The sequence below is a fragment of the Emydura macquarii genome, unplaced genomic scaffold (assembly GCF_026122565.2).
Source record: "Emydura macquarii macquarii isolate MOO-44397 ecotype Brisbane River unplaced genomic scaffold, CSIRO-AGI_Emac_v2 contig_2205, whole genome shotgun sequence".
Classification (NCBI taxonomy): Eukaryota; Metazoa; Chordata; order Testudines; family Chelidae; genus Emydura; species Emydura macquarii.
The window spans coordinates 5,568,510-5,589,366 of NW_027132342.1; the positions used below are offsets into that span (position 1 = coordinate 5,568,510).

Here is a 20,857-nt window from a genome sequence, read left to right on the forward strand (position 1 = left end):
CACGTCAGGCTTTCAAATGGAGTCCCTGTTGCTTTTCCCCATACCACTATTACATTGCCTAAGGGACTCCTCCACTTTTCCCATCCCATCTCTCCTGCCACCAAAACCTTGTTGTGTGTTTCTGGCCCTCGCTGCAACTTGTGATGTTGTTGAGGGAAGGTTTTTTTTTAATTGTTGGATCTCATGTGGCAGGATGTTGGTCATTGGCTGTGTGCGCGTAGACATCCCGCATTCACCCAGTAAGGAAGCCTGCATCTTAGGCAAGCTCCAAAATTCAGAGAGAGATCAAAGTTTGGGTGTGTTTGAATCAGTGATTTGGTTCAAGCCTAACTTTAGTCATAGAATTAAGTGATGACACTTGGAAGCTGTCTGGTATGGACCATATAAGGACCCACCCTAGCAGCCCACTACTGATAGGCTATAAAGTCACAAAGGACTATGCTGCTAGCTCTCTCTTTGCTCCTGCCCATATTTAAATTACCTTTTATTTTTCAACAGGCAACAAGCACAGATTCCCATCGCCACCGCCGGTGTAGTTTACCCAGGAGCAATCACCATGGCAGGAATGCCCTCCCCACATCTGCCATCAGAGCACTCGAGTGTGTCCAGCAGTCCAGAGCCCGGCCTGCCCGTCATCCAGAGCACTTATGGCATCAAAGGTGAAGAGCCTCACATCAAGGAGGAGATGCAGGCCAATGACATCAACGGAGAAATCTACGACGAATACGACGAGGAAGAGGACGACCCTGATGTGGACTACGGCAGTGACAGTGAAAATCACATTGCAGGGCAATCCAACTGATAAGGGTCCAAATATTGCGTGACCGTACAGGACTTCAAGGAAAAAAAAAAAGCCCCACCTGGTTTATCCTTACCAGTGGCCAAGCACATTAACTTTCTCATACACTGACTGTTACTTTAACTATTAGTCTTAACTAGTTGGGACATCAGCTGACTAATAGACATCAGCCTGCATTTAAAAAAAAAAAAAAGGCCCAGAAGAAAGAAAACAAACGATGATCACAACAACAAAAGAACGAAATAAGCTATGGGTAAAATAATGCCAGTAATTCAGCTGCTATACCCAAGCACTGAAGTCTTACCCGTCGACCTTTTATTATTCTTTTTTTTCCAAATAAACTTTATGGCTGTTTGTTCTACAATGTTCTAGAAATTCTCACTCAGGTACACAGTGCCAACAAGTGGCTTGTGAATGTGTTTTGTTGTTTTGTGCTACATTTTAAAGAGAAGTAAATTTTTTTTTTTTTTTTGGTAATGCACCTGACAGGACAAAAAAAAGATAAAGTTTATTTTGCCCCTCTGTCTCCTCCTCCTCCTTTTCCCTTCTCCTTTGCATATTTAGGGTTGGAGGCACGTGCGCACGTGTGTGTGTGTGTGTGTGTATGTTGCGGAAGGGAGTGGGGAGTCTGTTTCTGCAAACCCCAACAAGTAATTATTTCCTTTCTAGAGAGAACTTCTCTTCATCAGTTGCACACCACACTGACTCTTTGAGCAAGTGCCAAATTTGTACTAAAGCGCTGAACTAGTTCAATTTTATTTTTCCAGTTGGTCTCTTTTGTTTCCTGTTCTGTCTTAAGTTAGGACAGTGTTATGTCTTAGACAATCCCTTGAAGAACCTGATATACCAGCAGCTGGTGAGATTAGACTTTGTTTTCTTTTGTTTTGTTTTTTAAAGGAAACTGTAGGTGCCGTTCTCAGGTGAAAGTGAGAGGGAGAGAGAGACATAAGAAAATTTAGAGAAAAATATTTTATGATCTTGGATTTGTGTGTGCGTGTGTTTATGGTACTAATAAGAATAATATTGGACCATTGTGAGCAAAAACCATGTTCAGGATGAAATCCCACATCTCCAAACAACTCAGTCTGTAAGAAGTTTTTGCTTTTAATTTACACTTCAAATGGCAACATAAAAAAATGTCCAGAACATACCCTGTTTAGTCCAGGGCAGGGAAATTGGAAGTACTAACCTCTAGAATGAGCCGAAATGGATGAATCTGATGTCCAGTTTTAATGGACTGGTGTTGATCTTTGATCCATAAGGCAGATCTTGTCTGAGATTCTGCTCTCTCTAACTACACGAAACACCCACAGGCACCCGTGGGATGTTTGTGCAATGAGAAAGAGCAAAAAAGTGATTCTCCTATCCAGAGTGGGCAACAAAATTTGACTTATCGCACACAGGATACTGAGCCTTTGAGGTTCCCAACAGGGAAGACCAAGAAAATAAATAAATTCCCCCATGTTCTAATAACCAATATTTGTAATGTTGTGCTAGACCTTTTTGCCTCAGTCAGATTACCTGTAACTTCTGTCCTGGTCACACATGGGCATCCAGGTTTGAGACAATGGAGTTGCACGTATGTAACCCTAGCCAGAATTTAGTCCATTGTATTCTCAGTGAGGTAACTGAACATTCTGCTTTGTTACAAAGAAGGAAATAAACATAGTGACACAAAGCATCTTTTTGGTTACTGACTCTGATCCTCCTCTAAAAGGAGTGTGCCCGGTTTCATGTGGTAAGACAGCAAGCAGCAGCATTACCTAACCCAAACACAAAAACAAAAAGGATACCTTTGATTGCCAACAGCAGCTCTGTCTGTGGTCTCATATTACAGAGAAAAACATTCCATTGAAGCACAGTTTGTGAACAGAGGGTGCCATCCTACAGATCCTGGCTCACATCACTAGTCCTTACTTACAAGAAGACACTCATCATCAGCATCACTGGGGCTCTTCATGTGAATAAGGACTACACTCATTAGCATGATCCAGCCCACAGAGCTCATCAGTAGACTCAGGGCCTTGATTTCGAAAACAGACCCTTGAGCCAGTCAAATTTTAGACCTGGAGCAGTCAGTTCCAGTTGCAGGACCATGACCTTACTTTGCCTGGAGGCCTACCACTTGAAGTGTAAAGTTCCTTCTGAAGACCTTGTGCAAAGCAAACGACAAACAAACAAATGCCATTTAAGAGTTAGGACAATACTCCAATGAGCAGTTAAGATGTGTGATAGCTTCACCCCATGCCATCTTTTTCTTTTCCGCTCTTTTCTTTATAGCCCCTTCTGATGTCCACCTCTGCATCAAAAATTCTTTTCAATTTTTCTCTCTTTCAGAAGACTTGCTCTGGGATTACACATGCAGTAGCTGATCGCATCCTCCATGTCAGAGTTTTTTTTGGTTTTGTTTGTATTTGATGACTGTTTTTTTTTTGTTTTTTTTTCCATTTGAACTGCCTCTTCTTGCTAGTGTTGTAATGGTAATTATAATAATAATAATAATGGTCAGCTGTTCCCAGATTAGTAAATTATGTATAATTTATTTCCCTTTTTTCTACTTTATTTTATTCTGTTCTGATTTGGCAGTGCAGCAAATGAAGCTGTTAAGATATTTAAAATTGCTGCCCTCCCCCAGCTTTTTTATATAGACATAAAAACTCACTTCTTCCCAGTCTCACCCCATTCCTATTTCTTCATTTTAATTTTGGCCCCAGTCATGTCAACTTCTGATGTTTATTATGATGGAGTGAATTAATGGAAGTGTTGTTTTCAATCTTAATTAACTTCTGCTCTCTCATCACTCATTTTAGTTATTTAATTACACCAGTCATCTAGAGCCAATTTTTTAAGCACTCTGTTTGGATAAGAAGAAAAAATATAGACAATTGTTTTTATATCATTATTATGTACAATGTGAAAACAGATATTTGCTTTTTTTTAATTTGTTCCCTGTCTTTGTGAACAAATTATTTCTGACTCTTGTGGATTCACCTCACATTTGCTGGATGCTTGATTTCCACCATGTTATACAGATGCTCTGGTTTAATTATGTGACTTCGGGCTACGAGAATACTTTGTTTTAGCTCCAGGTAAGTGCCATTAAGGCAGGCATGGTTGGAGCAAATCTTAAATATACATGGTATAATTCTGGCCTCATTGAAATCAAGGGAAGGCTTGCCTTAGACTTCAGTGGGACTAGCATTTCACCCAAAAAACTATGAGCTTGATACTCCAGGCCTCAATCATGGGATTAGCCCTGTTTAAGACAATGGGCCCAGTCGCGTGAATTAGGAGCACTGTTGTGGTTGAGTAAGGGCTGTAAGACTGAGCCCTATTCTTCATAATGGGTGATGTGACAGAATTCCTTTTTGGGGCTGTTTGGGAGAGGGGGCTGTGCTTTATATTCTGTGTTGTCTTTGACTGAGACTCAGAACGAATGCTAAAAAAGAAAAAAAAATTGCTAACTTTATTGCAAACCAACCTATACCTGAGAGACTCTGCTAGGACCTGAGGCTTGGGTCAAATTTTCAAACCTGGGTAGCATTTGGATGCTGAAACTGATCCAGACACATAAACACAGCTCTGAGGTCCCAGCCCAAAGCATTTAAGCATGTGCTTAAGTACTTTGCTGGATCAGAGCACCCAGATGTCCTACAGTATTAAAACAAGTATTTGAGGGGAAGGGAGGGAAAAGGCCCTTTTTATTGTTTGTTTGTTTTTGTTTTAAACGTATCTATAAAAGAAGTTCTTGTCTTGTTTCTTTCTTTTCCTGGGTTTTGTGCTCTTTTGGCACTGAGAAAAACCAGGTTAGAAGAGATTAGGATAGTATTAACCTAAAAGAACACAAAAAGCCTAGCATATATGTAGGCTTAGCTCGCCTCTTTCCCGGGAATCTGGATAATAATGATCTTCTTGTTAGAACTTTTGTGTTGGTCGCACATTTCGTTTCCTTTTAAATCAGGGTAGCTTCTTACTCCAATGTGACTCATGAACTTCTCAGAAAGTAATACCAGCAGTGGGGAAAAGAGGGTCAAAGAAAAAAAAAAGGCACTGACTGGTAAGCTTAGTGAAATAACACATAATTCTTTCTGAATTTATTCATGCCTTATATTAGTAAAATAGGATTTTTAAGTGCATTTAACATCTTTATTTAACCGTTCCGCTATATTAATCAGGCCCCCAGAAAAGAACACTAGCTATTATTATAGAATTTAATTAGTTTTGTAACCAAATCCTCTTATTACAAATGCATATGGAAGAAATTCTTTCTGCATAGACATTATTTCAAAGATTTGGTTTCTGCAGTAGACTCTTTAATTAAATCATTTTTTAGAAAGTAAATTGTCTTTAACCTTTTTACAGCACATTTTCAGAGCTTTTTCTTTTTTAATCCAAAGAGATGAGCTGTTATTGTCCCTGAAGAAGACTCTGACATCACATTTGTAACATCAAAAATAATTACAAGCAGTGGAAACGTAGACCTCACTTAGCAAGAATTCAGCTGCTAGAATTAATGGCAACTACATAATATATCGTATGTTTAAGGGCATGGTTTATCAAATATGAAATATTTTTGTCTGCCCACTTATTGATAGAATCCTATCTTCAATTTTGCAAAGAAATGTATGTAATTCATTAGATGTGGATCCAAGTGTATCCTCAACTCACAGGGCATGGGATGGATGTTTAGCTTGGTTTATATTTACATTTTCTTCAACTTTATCTTAACTTGTCAGTTTCCCAGATTGAAGAACATGTCAAGTTTGTTTTTTCTACTGACTGATTTCTCTACTCCCCAGTGTTTTTTGTCACTGGTTTGCTGAAACAGTATTTATATAGCTCCATTGGCTCTAAAGCTCTTACTCCTTCTAACATTTTGGATTTTACAAGTGAAAAGAAAATAGAAAAAAAAATAGAGACAATCAAATGCCTGGAGCTTAAAACAAAGTATGTGCAACCTACCATCTCACTTGAAATTTAATAAAAGAAATAATTATGTAAATATAACATAGAGTTATAGATTTATATTTTGTTCATAACACATAGTGTAATATAAGTTGTATATTTTCATGTTTTGGTTTTATGTTATCATTCATGCCACAATAAATAAAAAAACAGGAGTTGATGTACTCTTCTTAAAAAAAAAAAAAAAAAATGTGGGTTGCCACCATGCTGGGTTTTTGTTTTTGTTTTTTTTTGCATTCCCCTTTTTCAGTATTACTGCCCTACAAGGCACCAATAAAACAGCAAATGTGTTCTTTGCTTATACTGTGTTTCTGTTTCCCACTTCTTACAGCGCTGGTGTGCTATTTAGTTTTGTTATCAGATGAATAAAACAGTTGGACTTGAGGTGCAAAAAAATTTAGATGCACATTTCAATTACTCAAAAATTCAATGGTATACAAATCCCAGGAGCCAAATTTTCTTTTGATGTAACTCTACTGAAATGCCAGAAGAGAAATTTGGTCCCAGAGATCTTGTTCAGGCCACGTGCAGACAGGAACGATTTCCAACGTACAGATCTGGATCCAGATTCAGATACCTGCCACTGTATATGTGCGGCTGTTGGGATCAGAATTTTAGTTCAGGGCCATCTCTAAACAATACATTTATTTTGTTTTACTAATTTGTAAGTATAGCTCTTAGATTCAGGAATGCAAAGCAAATTCAAGGAAATGATTGATTATACACAAAGATAATAAATAAGTACTCAGTAAATAACCCTATCCACAGTTAGTCAATACGCCCCAACAACCAGGTTAACAGCTCATTCAGTTTCCACAGCAACATGTGGCAGAAAGGGGGGCAAAACGAATGCAAATTTCCCACCTCCTCCATCTTCCCCCAAAAAGAAAACTACCACAAGCAAAAAATACAGATTCAAGTGTGTACATGCCACCATATGATTAAAAAGCTACTCATATAACTTAGCCGGGATGCTTGAGAAAACAGGGAGAAGCACAGAGCCATAAAGGCTGTGAGTCTGCAAAGCTTACGTGCGCCATCAGCTTTGAAAGGGCTCCTTGTGTGAGTAAGCATTTGTAGGGTTGGGCCTGAACTTGTGGAATCACTCTCCCAGCCACAAAATATGTAGCTCTGATTTTTGCAAGCTGTTAGGCTCCTCCTGGGAAAAACTAAGCACCCTCAACTCTCACTAACTTCATTCGCATGTGAGGTTCTCAGCAGCCTGCAGGACTGGGCCCTCAGCATGTAAGAATGCGGGACTTAACAAAGCAGGGATGCCTGACAGTCTCCATGTCAGAGACCGTGAGTGGTAGACAGCAGAAACACACATCCTGCAATATAAAACAGTCGACAACAACAAAAGAAAGAGGCAGTGGCTACGCATCAAGACGTCCAGGGTCCCTTTTGCCAGGAAAAGGACTGAACTTTACAGGGTCATGGTGCACACCCCTGCTACAAACAGCAGCCCAATCATCAATGTATATCACAGAAAAGTTCATTACATGCACCTGACGTGTCCAGCAAATTAAAGTCACACCAATAGCATGCTCAAGAGCAAGTAGTCCCCAAGATTCCCCTCTGACCCACCACAGGCACCTAATGTAGCTGGTTAGTTGTGCTCTGTCTTTACCATCTGTTGCATGTTGTGGTGCATATACAGTTTGGGCCCTAAGTTACTGCATATCCAGGCCAAAATAGCTTGTGCAACCTATAGGTGATTCTATTGACCTCAGGATACTGGCTACAACTGCTAAGCCCACCACCATGTCACACGTTCCGCCTCCCACCCCAGGAATCAATTCACTACTGAGCAGCTTGCCAGCATTTATCAGCTGCCCTTCCTCCCTACAACACTTTGCTATACACCAACCTATTCATAAAAAATAGCTAAGTCCACGATTTGGCCTATAACGACTGGAAAGGAGTCTGAGCAAGTGCAACATCCAATTTGTAATATGAAACTCTAAGGTTCAGAGTTTCAAAAAAGGAACCTCCAGCTAGGCCCTAATTACAATAAAAATGACAAAAGCGTCTGTGTGAGTCAGTGCCTACACTTAGAGACTCCTGAAAATGTTGGTCCCTAGGCACTTGCCTGCTCCAGGGACAGGGCGCATCCAGCAGCACCCAATGGCATCAGTCGGTGTCTCAATCATTTTGAAAATCAAGCCAGTGCCTAAATAGGGATTTAAGAGCCTAATTTTGGTTAGGCCTAACTTGAATCTACATTGGAACTTACTTAGTTAATTGTTCTGTCACTGGAATGGAATCTAGCGCTGTTGTGATGGCTATGTTAGGCAAGCAGTGGTAAAAAAGCAGTACATGCTTGTTTAAGTAAACAGATTTGACTGGTTTTATATACATGAAGTGCCACTTTTCAGAACACGACTACACCTCAAATACTGCAGTAGAGAGACGTGTGGCTCTGGCGAAGCCATTTGCCTTTAACAGAAGTAGCTGGTGCATTTGTGTGAATGTGAGGGCATCTGTACTGGGTTGTTGTTTTTTTTTAAATCTGTGGCAGGAAACCCAGTGAGGGGCTGAGACAGGTTCTGGGTAGAAACTCTACCCTGAGGGAGTGAGAAAAGGAGATCAGGATAATACGTTTTTCCTGAGTTCCCCTGTTCAGTGTTAGAAAAAAACAGCTTTTTTTCCCAAGGATTTATCCATGTCACATGATGTGTATTTTGAATCAGCATAAATAAGAGGACAAGAAAATGACAATGTTCCACACTCTCCAAACATGCAGTGTGATAAGGCCATGGAACAGCCTGAGTGGAATGAACACGTCTCCAGATGCCAAGCTGCAAGGAACATTAACACAGCAAGCAGGGAATATAGGTCAGCTCATTAATCTATACAATGGGGTGTGGGGCTGAAACTATTTATAAAGCCTTTTTGCTTAGGAAGAAGCTAAGAATAACTATGGTTATGGAATAACTATTAAAAAAAAAACAAACCCAAGTGTGAACAGAGCATGCCTACGAGCAGTGTAACACACAAATGTATGCATGTACCAAAAGGTGCAACGATCCATGGAAAACGTGGGCAACTATAAAGCACCCTAGATGAACAAGCAGAGTGTTGTGACTTTGGTGTCAACACTTGAGCGATCATTTAGTAATTAAACAAGGACCGTTCAGGAAAAATACAGAAATGTTGCAAGGGAAACCAGAGGGCAACTGATGTCTGCTCAGCCACTGAAAGCACAGGTAGAAAATGTAAGAAAAGGACGTGTGTTTGCTAAAGCAAAGGAATCCGAGACACAGGCATCCTTCGGCTAGTTTCCTGGGATTTGGGTCCAGAGTATTCATAAACATGCTTAAATAGCTGATCTCAGGAGTTGCACTACTTACTTTTTTTTTTTTTTTTAATTTGTATTACAGTACCACTGCCGGGTCCCAATTCACAACAGGGCCCCAGGGTGTTAGGTGCTGTACATACCTATAGACAGTCCCAAAGAGCTTACAATCTAAACAGAAATGGCAGGAAAGGAACCGGAGAAAGTATTAATATCCCCGATTTACAGACCTGGCTTCTATTCTGTTCGTGTATCATTAAGTCATTGGCTAATTTCTGACTGAAGAATCTTTATGGCTTTTGAGGATTCATGAGGCAGAAAGCTTGACTTTCAGCTTCCGTGCTGACCTTGCAAGGTTGACAGCTAGAAAACACGTGTGTGTGTGTGAGCAAGATAGCGTGAAACACACGTGCATCTGTATATAAACTAACTTAAAAACTCTGATCTGGAAATCACTTCAAGAGCAAAACTATGGAATCCTCGCATTATTTTTCAGTTACCGTCGAGACATGATTGTGCTCTTTCCCTGTAAAGTAGTCCAGGCAAATTAAAAGTCCTTGCCCTCCACATACTTTATTGCCCACTACAAACTCACGCTCATTCATTCTAGTCCACTGCTTGCATAGTGGTTTAAAAATTCCACAGTGCTGAGGTTTGTCCCTATAGGTGTTTCACATTAAGGAAATATCCCTTTTTGGGGTTTTCATATTGGTGGAGCTGTATTCTCTGCTCAGACTATCAGTATAGCTTATTTCCACTCATGAAGATGTTCCCTTTCAACTCAACCCAAGAATCTACTTTACATTGGATAGACTATATGTACAGCACAGTACTCATCTCTCTTCCTAATCTATGTGTTTGCCGCAGAGCCCATAATCACAGTAGTTGAGCACATAAGAACGGCCATACTGGACCAGACCAATGGTCCATCTAGCACAGTATCCTGTCTTCCAACAGTGGTCAATGTCAGATGCTTCCAAAGGAAATCATCAAGTTATCCATCCACTGTCATCCAGTCCCAGCATCTGGGACACCTAGAGCATAGGGTTGCATTCCTGACCATTTGGCTAAGAGCCATTGATGACCCTATCCTTTATGAAATTAGCTAATTCTATTTTTAACCAAGTTATATTTTTTATCTTTACAACAGCCACTGGCAATGAGTTCCACGGGTTGACTGTACATTGTGTGAAGAAGTACTTCACCTAATCAGTTAATTCAGAAGAGGTTCTGTTAATACATTAAGAACAAGAGAAAGTGTAGGTCCTGTACCTAAAAGGGAAGGAGAGTTAATAACTGATGTCTTCAAGAAAGCTGAGGTGTTAATGCCTGTTTTGCTTCAGTGTTCACGAAAAAGGTTACTGGTGAACAGATGCTCAACGCATTATTAGCAACAAGGGGGAAGAAATGCAAACCAAAATAGGGAAAGAACAGGATGAAGAATATTTAGATAAGTTAGATGTATTCAGGTCAGCAGGGCCAAATAAAACTCATGCTAGGATGCTTAAGGAACTAGCTGAAGCACTCTCAGAACCATTAGCAACTATCTTTGAGAATTCATGGAGAACAATTGAGGTCCCAGAGGACTGGAGAAGGGCAAACATAGCACCTCTCTTTAAAAAGGGGAACAAAGACGACCCCAGCAATTATAGACCAGTCAGCCTAAGATACTTGGAAAGATACTGGAACAAATTTATTTAACAATCAATTTGGAGAGAGGTCAGAGGAGAGCAACAAAAGGGTTGGGATAATCTGACCTATGAGGAAAGGTTAAAAAAACTGGACATATTTAGTTTTGAGAAATGAAAATGGTGGAGAGGACCTGTTAATGGTCTTCAAATATTATTAAGGGCAGTTGTAAAGAGGACTATGATCAATTGCTCTCCATGCCCACTGAGGGCAGGACAAGAAGTAATGGGCTTAATCTGTAGTAAGGGAAATTTAAATTAGGTATTAGGACAAACTTTCTAACTATAAGGGTAATTAAACTCTGGAACAGGCTTCCAAAGGAGGATGTGGAATCCCCAGTATTGGGATGTTTTTAAGGACAGATTGAACAAACACCTGTCAGGAATGGTCTGGGCTTATTTAGTCCTGTCTCTTGCAGGGGCTCAATCTGATAACTTTATGGGGTCCCTTCCAGCCCTACATTTCTATGATTCTGTGGTTACTGAAGGAAGTCAAGGAGGCTATTTTCCATAAGCTTAAAATGAGTAATATATTTTTGTAGGATTTTTTCCCTGGAGGCTGTTACTCCAAGACAACATTAACAAAATAAACTGTTTGAAAGAAATTGTATCTGCAGACAAGTGGCCTAATCTGTTTTATTGACAAATTGACTTATTATTTGATCAACTTGAATACAGTCTTCAGGATATATTTCTATTAAAAATAAAAAAAGAAGGAACATTGAGAATAATGTATTTAGTCCATCATCCTACTTCAGCTGTCATTTAAACACTGATATGTCTGTAGGAAAATAAAAGAAAAGTTTTACAGCTGTTGTGATCATACTGTCAGGATTGTCTTTATTGTCTACTGGAGAGTTGCCTGTATAATTTCCTCCTCCCTGATATGATAATATATTGACCTTCCTTATTCACTGAGAAGAAAGCAGGTTATGATGGCTCTACCCACCTCCTACATATAACTTCAATTCTATCAGAAGAGAAACAAAACATCTTTGAGAATCAAAATCACTCACTTCATTTCCTCAGTGTTCCTTTTCAATGGGTCCTGGAAATGAGGTAAAGTGACAAGGCTTTGTCTTAAAAGTTGAAAACTTTATAAAAAGAAAATAAATTCCTACATTATTCTGTTGAATTTTCTTTTGAAGTTTTTTGGAAGGACAGAAAATCAGAAAACTTCATTTGGGAAGTATTGAGAAAATCAAGTTAGGTTTAGTTGGTTAGCAAAGTAAATGTAACAATTTTTAGACTGCTCTTTCATTTACACTTTTAAAGGAGACCAATTTGTGCCCATTCTGGGTTTTTTACGATGTATGCAGAAGGCCTGAATTTTTATTGCTTGTTTTTCACACTGGAAATTCAGGTCTTCTCTAGTCTGGAAAACTCTTTGACTGGAGAATTAATGCAATGGTGTCATCATAAGACATAAGTGAGATTTGAGCAATAGAGATGAGAAGGGTTTTATATTCAGTCTTTTAAAAAAAAAATAACTATTCAGTTGCTTGTTTTTGTTAATGCTTATTTAACTTTAATGGTTAATTAATATTTTGGATAAAGTAAGCTACTGTTGAATATTCAATACCTTTGCCTCGCTATAAACAGGCTCTCAGATCTTCCAAGGAAGACCAGATTTGTCAGGCCTAATTTTTCATTTCTTCATGAAGATTTTATACCAGTCAGTATAACAGTTTTGATTAGGGCTGTGACTTTAACAAAACATTTACACCATATTTGACACACACCAGTTCTACCATCCCTGGAAGGATGCCATTATATTGGTATTGCTTATTCCCCTTCTCTTATGGGAATAAGCAATGCCAGTATAAGCACCTTTATAATACTGTGGAGTACTTAAATACACTAGCAGTTTGTGCCATTTTAACTGTACAGATGCAGTAAAAGAGGTACAACTTTTATGTGTAGGCAAGCCCCAAAATTTAAATAAAGAAAAAAAAAAAAACCTTAAAAACCAACCAAACAAAAACTATTTCATACTTTCTTCTTACATCACAAAGCTACAAAAAAGGGCGTACTATGAATTTAAAAAAAGTATTTTGAGCTTTGACTGTGAGAATAAAATGGGACATTGAGCTAACCCACCACTGGTTTTGATTTTTCAAGCCAAAAACATGATGAAAAAGCTAGCTATGGAACAATCAAAACCACCCACAATTTGCTCATCTCTGGGTTTTTGCTTTTTTTTTTTTTTTTTTTTTTAAACCTAGATGTTTAATGTGATGCTTGTCTCAGAGCTTTTTCCTCTAGCTAATAATACTTTGCACTGCTGTAGTGCCTTTAATCCAAGGATCTCAAAGTAGTTTGCAGCCATTAATGAATTAAGCCTCATAACACCCCTTTGAAGGTATTATTATAGCAGTCTTAGAGATGGGTTTGAGTAATTTTCCTGGTAAGTTTAGGCCTTGTCTATGAGAAAGTTGTGGTGGTATAACCTAAAATGTGAGATTAAACTGGTGCACACCCCTGTATAGACCCTCATATTACAGTATCAGAGTGGCTTTTTGGGGTTTAGTTTAAGTTCTTGTTTCTACACAAAAGTTGTATGTTCCTAATATGGGTTATATTGGTATAAAAGTGCTTTATACCATTTTAGCTACTCCTGTGTGGGAAGGGGAAACAGCTATAAGACACCTTTTATACCAATGTAAGTTTGTGTACATTAGGGCTTAAACCAATTCAAGCCTTGTCGGCATGAAAACATGCACTTTTTAATTAAACCAAATTAGATAAATGGGTGCAAATGCCCCTGTTTTGAAGTTCTTACTTAGGTTTAAGGAGTGGAATATTTTGGTTTATTTTAAACCTGTTCCTAATTGGCTCAAGATAAACCAAAATAAACCTGGTTGAAACAAAAATAAGTATCCATCCAGTCTCTTTCACCAGTTTAAAATCACACCTTAAATTAAATTGGTGCAGCTCTTCCGGAAGACAAGGCCTTAAATCACACACCAAACTGTTTTGCTTTAATTCAGTTAATGGTTCAGAAACAAACATCATTGATGTCAGTTTTGAATGTCCTAAAGCCACACAATGTTTTTGAGGTAGTGAAAACTGAGTTCACTATTACATTGATAGTTAATTTTACCTTTTATGGCCCTTGCTGGGTGTAACTCATTTTGTTGTGCCTTAGCCTTTCTGATTTTGTCCCTACATGCTTGTGTTATTCTTTCATACTTCTCTTTGGCAATTCATCTATGATTCCACTTTTTGTAGGATTCCTCCAAAAATATGTTTATATCTTTTTTTTCTTTTTTTTTTTGTTACTTGCTATTCTATGGACCATGGGTTAGGGCTTAGTAGTGTGTCTTAGAAACAAATGCTAACATTTTCATTTGGCCCAACAGAGACTGCATAAATTTAAGAAGTTATATATCTGGTGAGTGTCTTAGGGAAATGAATGGGTGCTTCCCACCACATTCTCATGTTACCCCCTACTGGAGAATAATTTATATATATATATATATATATATATATATATATATATGGTGGGCATGAGTAAGCAATAATGTGGATGTATCTTTAGAGAAAGAATCAGAGATGTATTTCTGTGTTTTTGATTTCATGTCTGTCACCCATTTTGTGACCCCCCCCCCCATAATTACTTCTTATGCCATTACACAGAGTCTGCATGACACTTACAATATCAAGTGTTCTGTGCTATCATATCATGAGCCATTCAGTGCACTTGCTGCTTTAAGCTATGATGCACTGACACATGTCGCACACTGGAGCAAATAACTCCTTAGAGACAATGGGCCATACTCAGCTCTCAGTTATATGCGGAAGTACTTTTGATGCACACTAGCATGACTGAAAACAGAGAAAGGGATACTAGGTTTGCATAGAATGACCAAATACAAATGAGACATAAAGGCAAAGTTAAAATTTGAATTGCACATGCAATTAGAATACAGTAGCATGACAATGGAAAATCACTGTTCATAATATACCATAATTACGGTTTGGAGTAAATGATATAATCATATACATAGTATACAATAGGCCTGCACGTGCAGTCCTAACTCAGGTTAAACACTCTGATGTCAATGAAAGTTTTTCCCAAGTAAGATAGAAAGAAAGAAAAACAACAGGCTTAATCTTCTCTCTCTTTTTTCAATTGTCACGTCATGCTGGTGAAGGTGGGTGCTCATATGCATTTTTTCTCCCATACATGCAAGGAGATAGGTGATGGGTAGAACAGTGTAAGGGAGTCTGGGGGGATTTTTGTGTGTTAGAGGATGGGACCTAAACTAAATAATGTTACATCTATGTAGAGTATTTGATTTGGGGGTGGCTGACTGGTCTATTTATCCAAATGTTTTTTAGAGTAATAATAGCTGAAATAAGTAAATAAAAAGATAGATTAGACAATGATTAGGATTCAGGAAGTTTTCCCACTGCCCAAAACTGATTGTTTTGCTGTTTCCCTCACAAAGCAATCAACAACTTTTGAGTGAGAAGATCCTTCTCTCATGAAGTTTTTGCAGAAAGAACAAGATTTGGAGAAACACTGCTCTAGAAGCTCCAGAGTGATAAGTATCAGTAGATCTTGCTGGCATGGCAGCTGAGTGGGTTTTAAGGATATTTTTGTCAAATGAGTAGAACCGGTTGAAAAACAGAACATCTTTTTTATGGAAAAATATCCATTTGCAATTGAAATTTCAAACATTTTGCGATTTTATAATCAGTTCTATTATTGAATTTGTTAGGTTCCTTGCTTTCTAAATTTCAATTTAATCAAAAGCTTGTGAGAAACAGGATCAGAACCTGAGCATTTGTAATTTCTCCAACTCTTGAGTTTATGGCACCAAGTACAAGTGTCAGGAATGCCTAATTATCCACCAAGTCTACAAACCTTGAAGCATAAGATAGCTATCCAATCTAATTCTCAATTGTTTGGCATGTCTCCACATTGTAACTAACTAGAGTTACCCGTAGCAATTGCTCTTTAAAGTAAAAATATGTGCAAAATGTCTTAATTCAGCCTACTAGTATTATATGTCAGTCAGATTTAGGATAGAAAACTGGCCAGCGATGTCCTAAAAAAATCATCTCTTGTTTGAATCACTTTGAATTAGCTTGACTCTGTGTCATGTTACTGGCAAGTCTTCTTTCTTAAGCATCTGATTTGTAGGTTTGTAGTCTTTGGATTTGTCAGCAAATTCCAAGGGTTTTCTTTAAGGTTTTCAAAACTGATTTAGCCAGTGGCTCTGGCAAGGACTTAGGCATTGTTTATTTCACTGATATCCAACCCATGGCCCATGGGCCAAAAGTGGCCCACGGGGTCTTTCAAAGTGCCCCCCTGGCTGGCTGCAGAAGTGAGCCACTGCCTAAGGATGCAGGCGGAGTGCGTTGCTGTGGGGCTACAAGACTGGTGCAAGCTCCTTGCTGCAGCCAAGAGGACAGGAGATCAGTGTTCCCCTGCCCCTGGCTGTAGCAGGGAGCATGGAAAAGCGCTCCACCTAGGTCCCTATGTGCTGGGGTCCCTGCTGGAGCCAGAGGGAGGAGAGCACTGATCTCCCATCCCCCTGGCTGCAGCAGGGAAACTGCACTTGTCCTGTAACTTTCCATCTGGCTGTAGTGTGGGAGGGGGATTGCTGGCAGAAACTGATGGCTCTTCAGGGTTGTAAAAATAATATCTGTGGCCCACAAGCCAAAGATGTTGGGAACCACTGGTTTATTTCGTACTAAAATTTAGTAAACACCCCTACAAAGCTGCACGGTTTTTAAAATCAAGCAGGGATTCATTCTTTAAAAACAATAAGGGCCTGGATTTCATTTATCCATACACACACACACTGACTATGGGAAATATCATAGGTAGGTGCCATGGCGATGTTAGACTTCACCAAATCAAGATGCATAGAAACTTTTATGCAATTCCTACGATTTAAAGGCAATCTGAAAAGTGTTTTTTGTTCAGAATACCCAAGTTGAAGTTCTGAGTTTTCTTTGCTGCGACAGTGAATGACACTGCTGACATTGGATATTACCACTGGAGAAGCCCAAATATCATGACATAGAATTAATCTTATTTTCACCAGAACAAGGGCTGCAAAAATACTCCAACTGCTAGGCCTCACTAGGAATTACTTTCCTCCCCAAATACTAATTGTTTTGGTTATGTTCTGTGTGACATTTATGTCATGTTGTGATGATGTGATGTTGCATAAATATAGTCCTGCCTGTCCTACAGTGGTTTTACAGTTCTGCAGGGAAATGACATTGATTTACACTGGTTACCGATAAAGAGACACTGAGGCGCAGATGCACAAAGGTACTTATGCACCTACATTTGGTACTTATGCACAAAGGTACTTAGACATCTGGATGGATGGCTGAGGCAACAGTGCATGTGCCCAGAGAAAGGAACCTAGGCACCTGGGGAACTTGTAGAGGGAAAATTAAGGTGCTGAGTGTGCCTATAGGGTTTAGGTGCCTATAAGGTTAGATGGCAGTCAAGTGAGGCTTCTGTGGATCAGAGTTGCACCTAAATCCCAGGTGCAACTACGTTCCTAGGTTCCTTTCTCTGGGCACATGCACTGTTGCCTCAGCCATCCATCCATCTCACACCTAATCCCCAGTGTGATCCTCAAACCAGGTGGATATAGGCACCTATCTTGCCTGTGGAGACCAATCTGGTAAGTGTATTAAGAACAAGCCTAACTCATGGAACCTCCTTCACTGGAGGTTTTCAAAAAGAGGTGGATAACCATCTGTCTTGAGTGATATAGACACAACAAATCCTGCATCTTGGCTGGGGGTTAGACTAGATGACCCTTGTGGTCCCTTCTAACTCTGTGGTTCTATGGTTCCACACACAATGGCCAGGGAAGAGGGAGAGGGGGAAGAAGGAAGGCATTCCTTTAGTCCAGTGATTAGGGTACTCATCTAGGATGTGGGAGACCCCAGTTCAAATCCCCTGTGCCTAATAAGAAGAAAGGATTTGAACAGGGGTCTCCCAGCCTTGAGGCAAGTGCCCTAATCACTGGACTCTGGGATTTATGTGGGGTCACTCTCTCTCACTCCTACTGAAGTTGTTCCAATTTGTATTTAAATATTAATTGGGCCAGAGAAAGCGATGTGATACCTGAAAGTCTGGCTAGGCAGCAGTTCTGCAGAAGAGGACCTAGGGGTTACAGTGGACAAGAAGCTGGATATGAGTCAACAGTGTGCCCTGGCTGCCAAGAAGGCCAACAGCATATTGGGGTGCATTAGTGAAAGCACTGACAGAAGATCGAGGGAAGTGATTATTCCCCTCTATTCAGCACTGGTGAGGCATCATTTGGAGTATTGTGTCCAGTTTTGGGCCACCCACTACAGGAAGGATGTGGTCAGATTGGAGAGTGTCTAGCGGAGGGCAACGAAAATGATTAGGGGGCTGGAGCACATGACTTATGAGGTGAGGCTGAGGGAACTAGACTTATTTAGTCTGCAGAAGAGAAGAGTGAGGGGGGATTTGATAGCGTCCTTCAACTACCTGAAGGGGGGTTCTTGGGAGGATGGAGCTAGGCTGTTCTTAGTGATGCAGATGACAGAACAAGGAGCAATGGTCTCAAATTGCCGTGGGGAAGGTCTAGGTTGCATATTAGGAAAAAGGTTTTTTACTAGGAGGGTGGTGAAGCACTGGAATGGGTTACCTAGAGTGGTGGTGGAATCTCCATCCCTAGAGGTTTTTAAGGTCCTGTTCGACAAAGCCCTGGCTGGGATGGTTTACTTGGGGTTGGACTAGATGACCTCCTGAGGTCCCTTCCAACCCTAATCTTCTATGATTCTATGAAACCCTGTTCAAATCCCTTCCTGTCATCCCTTCTCATCAAATCCCACACTCACCTGAAAGGTGGGGAAACCCTGTTCAAATCCCTTCTCATCCCTGAATGAGGGTGTCTCACACCCCAGTGAGTATTCTAACCACAGGGCTAAAGGTTATAAAAGTTACACCCCTTCCTCGCTTTATGTGGTGTGAGAGGGGTGCCTAACTCCTTGTAATAAATGGCTTCGGCACCCAAAATGCCTGCATCCAGGAAACGGTTTCCCATTGGTAGATCGCTAGTGGAGGTAGGTGCCTTCCTGCAATCCAGACTTAGATGCCTACCTCTGAAAGAAGGGTGGGGCTTAGGACACACCCCTCCTGTCAGCTTCTCCTAATGGCTGGTTTAGGCAGCTCCTTGCCTAGCATGTTGGCTTTTGTGGATCCCATTCTCAGGCGCCTGTACATTATATGTATGACTATAATGCCTATTCTACAACAGACTCCTAAAGCATATTTCAGGTCATTTTTATTTTTCATTTTAATTTCTACATTCTCTTCACTGTCACTAAAAGTGGCAAATATTTATTCCACAAAAAAGGATATGGGCCCAATCCACCACCCACTTACATCAGTGGGAATCCTTCCTTGACCTCAGTGGGCATTAGCTCACTACATGTTGCTTTCTACAATTTTGAAAAAGGATTTTTTTTTTTTTAAAAGAGCACTGCTATTGCACTGCCATACCCCGGAGCCGCACATACACTGTACAATTCCCTGTAATCATTACTAACAGATGATGTCACTGCAAGTTATTTTTATGTCATTCTCCTTATCCATTGTAAAAATGGAATGCTGTTATGTCATTACATGCTCTAAATATGTCATCATAATTTGTCTTTACACATCAATTCTTTTATCTTATGACATTATTGCACCCTCTAGATACCTTTTTCCATATGAATGGCAATTACTCAAAGTATTTACTGTAACCATGTCACTTGGTGAAATTACAGTAATTATATCGAAAAATGATAACCCATGACTAATGAATTAAAATAGCATAGAAATTCACATAAAAATGACATTAAAATGTTAAGGATCGGAGGCAAACTTACAACAGCAAGGAAATTCATAATTACAAATTTAATCTCCAACAACATTGTGGGTGCCACATTTTTTAGGTTAAATCTCACAAGGAAAATGTGGAAAGGTAGGACTCTAACAAACAGAAGGGGCAAATCAAAAGCAAAACTGGCTCAGGGCATAACCTCACATGCCTCTGTGCACAGTAACATATCCAGCTGCAGTACAGCAGTATGCAATGACATTTCATCATGAATAAAGACAAGGGTCCAAAGTCAGAGCTGGTGTAAGCAGCTGTCAATTCCAGAGGAAGCTCACTCTACCCCAAAGTCAGTGAGGACATAAATGATGTTGTAGGTTATACATTGGAAGCCAGATTTACAAAGGCACTTAAATGCTTCCAAGCAGTTTAGGCCCCAAACACCCATTGATTTTCAATGGGAGTTAGGCACTTGGTCAATCCCAGTAGCTACCAGTCTGCATCTTTAAGCAACAAAAATATCTTTGTAAATCTGGGTGGAAGCAACAAACCAGCATAACTTGCACTAATTTGGCATTCAGGGCCTGCTCCTGCTCCCGCTGAAATTAATCGGAGTTTTTGCCAATGATCTGAAAGGGAGCAGACATTGGCCCTCCGTAGAGAAAGAACACGATGTACAAAGTATGTACTATTATATTCATTATTTAATTGCATTATTTTTTCCCTGTAAAGACAAATGTCATCTACCACCTCAGTAGCTATTATTAGAGCCCTGCACGGATACAAATACGTTGATCCGCATCCTCAGGAATAAACTTTTACCCAATCACAATCCATTATTCGTCTTTTAGACTTACCCGCATCCATGCATCAGCTGAGCTCCTGCCACCCCAAACAGCTGATGAGCCCCACCCCCCTAACATCTGATCAGCTGTTGAGCCCTGCAGCCCTGCCCTCCCACCTAACAGATCATCAGCCCCGCCCTCCCACCTAACAGCTGATTAGCTGTTGAGCCCTGCCAGCAACCTAATAGTTGATCAGCTGTTCGCTGCACCATTGGCTGGCAGCTGCTCCAGCCCTGCCCCAGAACTCAGAGAGGTCCCGACCTCTGTGACTAGCCTATCGCGATCCGCAAGAAATGGTCCTCGGATGCCGATGTCCCCGGATATAAAGCAGATATCTGCAGATTTGCAGGGCTCTAGCTATTACAAAATTCCTAGGTACTGGCACCTGAGAGCCATAAGAGAAAAAACCTTGTTAGAAAAGTACACCT

General features: G+C 40.0%; 1 protein-coding gene across 12 annotated transcripts in view; it reads left to right on the forward strand.

The window, feature by feature from the left end:
* Positions 1–6,067, forward strand: part of SOX5 (SRY-box transcription factor 5) — an 831,751-nt gene extending 825,684 nt beyond the window's left edge. For all 12 annotated transcript variants that reach the window (XM_067559200.1, XM_067559203.1, XM_067559201.1 and 9 more), the window contains one exon: positions 499–6,067. In XM_067559200.1, the coding sequence (XP_067415301.1) occupies positions 499–802 (304 nt within the window). In that variant the 3' untranslated portion in view covers positions 803–6,067. The remainder of the gene's footprint in view (positions 1–498) is intronic.
* Positions 6,068–20,857: the final 14,790 nt, after the last annotated feature.